This window comes from Cariama cristata, unplaced genomic scaffold (assembly GCF_000690535.1).
Source record: "Cariama cristata isolate BGI_N322 unplaced genomic scaffold, ASM69053v1 scaffold20086, whole genome shotgun sequence".
Lineage (NCBI taxonomy): Eukaryota > Metazoa > Chordata > Aves > Cariamiformes > Cariamidae > Cariama > Cariama cristata.
Genome location: NW_009622947.1, coordinates 30,618 through 33,752, shown reverse-complemented (window position 1 = coordinate 33,752; position 3,135 = coordinate 30,618). Strand labels below are relative to the sequence as shown.

The 3,135-nt window shown below is 39.5% G+C and overlaps 1 protein-coding gene across 1 annotated transcript in view; it reads left to right on the top strand.

Annotated features, from left to right (window-relative positions):
* Positions 1-260: 260 nt before the first annotated feature.
* Positions 261-3,135, top strand: part of TTC6 (tetratricopeptide repeat domain 6) — a 7,598-nt gene continuing 4,723 nt past the window's right edge. Inside the window, exon 1 of the mRNA XM_009702551.1 lies at positions 261-491. Coding sequence (XP_009700853.1) covers positions 261-491 — 231 coding nt within the window. The remainder of the gene's footprint in view (positions 492-3,135) is intronic.

Below are 3,135 nucleotides of genomic sequence, written 5' to 3'. Positions count from 1 at the left end.
TCTTGGCCCAGCAAAAGTTAATAAGAGTTTTGCTGTTTTCTTCCTCAGGTCAAGGAATTAAAACTGAAGCCTGCAAGGTCTTATGCTGACTACCTTCACTGTTATAATCATCAGGGAACACATAACAGAAAACAAACTTAAGGAAAAAAAAGTGTCCCTTTCAGTCAGAATTGAATTACTTTCATTTGGCAGTATGATGTAGTATTTGCTGATCATTCATACATTGAGAATTTTATTTACAGAATTTTTAAACAGCAAACATGAATATCTCTGTTTTTAGACTTCATGAGTTTGAAGAAACTGTGAAATCATTTGACCAGGTTCTCAAACTAGATCGTGTTTCTGTGGATGGCTATGTTGGACGAGGAAATTCGTACATGGAAAATGGACATGAAGCTGGTTGTAAACAAGCACAGAAAGATTTCTTGAGAGCAATTCACCTGAATCCAAAGTGTATAAAAGCCAGAATTTGCTTAGGATACAACTTGCAGGTAACACACCAAAATTCATTGTCAATGCTATGTTTAATCAAACGAAGTAAGATCAATCTTATATGCATACCTCTACATAATACATAAAACAGTCATAAAAAACATAAAATAATCCATGTACTTCAGACAAGCCTTATGACATCTTCTTTCTTTTTAAGTAAATGGATAAACCATTATTTTCTTTTCACTTTTGTTCCAAACCTTGTTGGAGTTCTGTTCTTGAATAACGGAATATCAAGTAAACTTCAGTCATTTGGTTTGCATATGTGGTTCTCTGGTAAACTAACATTAAGGACTGGCATGTTTTGTGTGTATGAGCTGTTTAGTGAAGGAAAAAGCAGCTAAAGTGTTGACAATTCTGTGTAAAACAAAATCTTGTATGTCCTAATTATCCTAATTGTTAGCAAATCTGCTAAAATCCCTTGGTAAAGGCCTTATATATAATGATCTCTGAAAACTACTTACCTATGTAGAAAATTAACTTCCATGTTAGCGAAAGGATATATGATATGACTTGACAGTTTTTGTCTATGTCTGATTTCTGTCATTTAGTTACTGTGTTTTATTATATCCAGTTGTCTGAAATGTCTTGAATTGTCATGAATCTTGTTGCAAATTATTTTTTGCCAATGCAAGCAAGGGACTAATGTTAGTAGCCTGTGTCAGGTAGTCTTGCATAGGTGCATGCAAATTTCCTGTCACAGCTTTGCCAATTCACTTAAATTCTAACTAATGCTTGCACAGTGCTTTGGGAAGTACTGTGCAAGAGAAAAACCTGGAGAGACTACAGTGGTGAATAGGTACGAACTTGACATCTTATGATTATTAGACATCATATGATTCTATGACCTTAGGTGCAGGAGGCAACTGAGGAAGTTCACGTAGTGACAGGTGCTTAATTTCTGAGAGGCCTAAATCTCACTGAATGCTTTCTCTTAAGCCTTATTATAACTTTTGGGGCTTAAACATAGACACATGTGGAGAATTGTTTTGGTGTGGGGAACTAGATGATTCGCCTTGCACCTTTGCTTAATTAATACATATATTAGATAAAATGTTTACATTTTGCCTGTGGTCCCAAGTAGCCTACTTGTCCAGAATTAAGCACTTTCTTGACTGTACTAAGTCAGGTACAATATACCAGAGTTCCGTTTGACCATCCGGGGGAGGTACTTTTGCTGAACAACATAGTGGTTTAATTTTATTCTATGTGAAGTCCAACATACCAGTCTTCAGGTCACAAGCTCATGTATAGACCATCAAGAGTTAAATTTGGTGAGGGATGTGAAGATCAACAAGAAAGGCTTCAACAAGTACATCAGTACCAAAAGGAAAATTAGGGAAAATATGGGCCTGCTGTTCTGTGTGACTAGGGATGCAGTGACAAAGGACATGCAGAGGTATTTAATGCCTTTTTCACTTTGGTCTTTACTAACAAGACTGGCTTTCAGGAATCCCAGGTCCCTGTGACCAGTGGAAAAGTCCAGAGCAAGGAAGACTTATGCTTGGTGGAGGAGGATCAGGTTAGGGGACATTTAAACAAAATGGACATACACAGGTCCATGGGACCTAATGGAATGTATTCACAAGGGCTGAGGAGCTAGCCAAAATCACTGAGGCCACTGTCAATTACCTTTGAAGAAGTAGGCCACTGCCAATTACCTTTGCAAGAAGTAGGATCTGGGGAACTACAGCCTCACTTCAATCCCTGGAAGGGTGATAAAGCAAATAATTCTGGAAACTATTTTTAAACACAAGAAGGTGATTGGGAGTAGTCTGCATGAGTTTATGAAGGAGAAATTATGCTTAATCAACTTGATAACCTTCTATGATATGACTAGCTTGGTGGATGAGGGGAGCAGTGAATGTTGTTTATCTTGACTTTAGCAAAGCTTTCAGTAGCATTTCATAAGGTCTTCATAGAAAACCTGGTAAAGTATGGTCTAGATAAATAGACAGTGAGGAGAACTGAAAACTGGTTGAACTGTCAGGCTCAAAGGGTCATTATTAGTGCCATGAAGTCCATCTGGAGGACAGTCACTACTGAAGTACCCTCAGAGATCAGTAATGGGTCCAATACTGTTTAACAACTTAACTAATGACCTGGATGATGGAGCGCACCTTCAGCAAGTCTGCAAATGATAGAAAATTGGAGGAGTGGTTGATACACCAAATGGCTACCATTTAGAGGGATGATGGACTGGATGGTCCAGAGAAATCGCAGACAGGACCCTCATGACGTACAACAAAGGAAAGTGAGAAGTTCTGCATCTAGGGAGGGATAAGCTCACATACCACTACAAGCTGGGAGCTGACTGACTCAACAGCAGCTTTGCAGAAAAGGACTGGGGGGTCCTAATGGACAACAGGCTGAAGTTGTCAGTGATGTGCCCTTGCAGTAAAGAAGGCCTATGATACCCTGGGTTATGTTGGGAGCAACACTGGGTTATGTTGGGAGCAACACTGCCAGAAGGTCGAGGGAGATGATCCTTCTCCTCTACTAAGCACTGTGGTGAGGTCACATCTGGAGTACTGTGTCCAGTTCTGGGCTCTCCAGTACAAGTCATGAACATACTGGCACTCATCCAGCAAAGCGCCACTGAAATGATTAAGGGCTTGAAGCATCTGCCAAATAAGGAGAAGG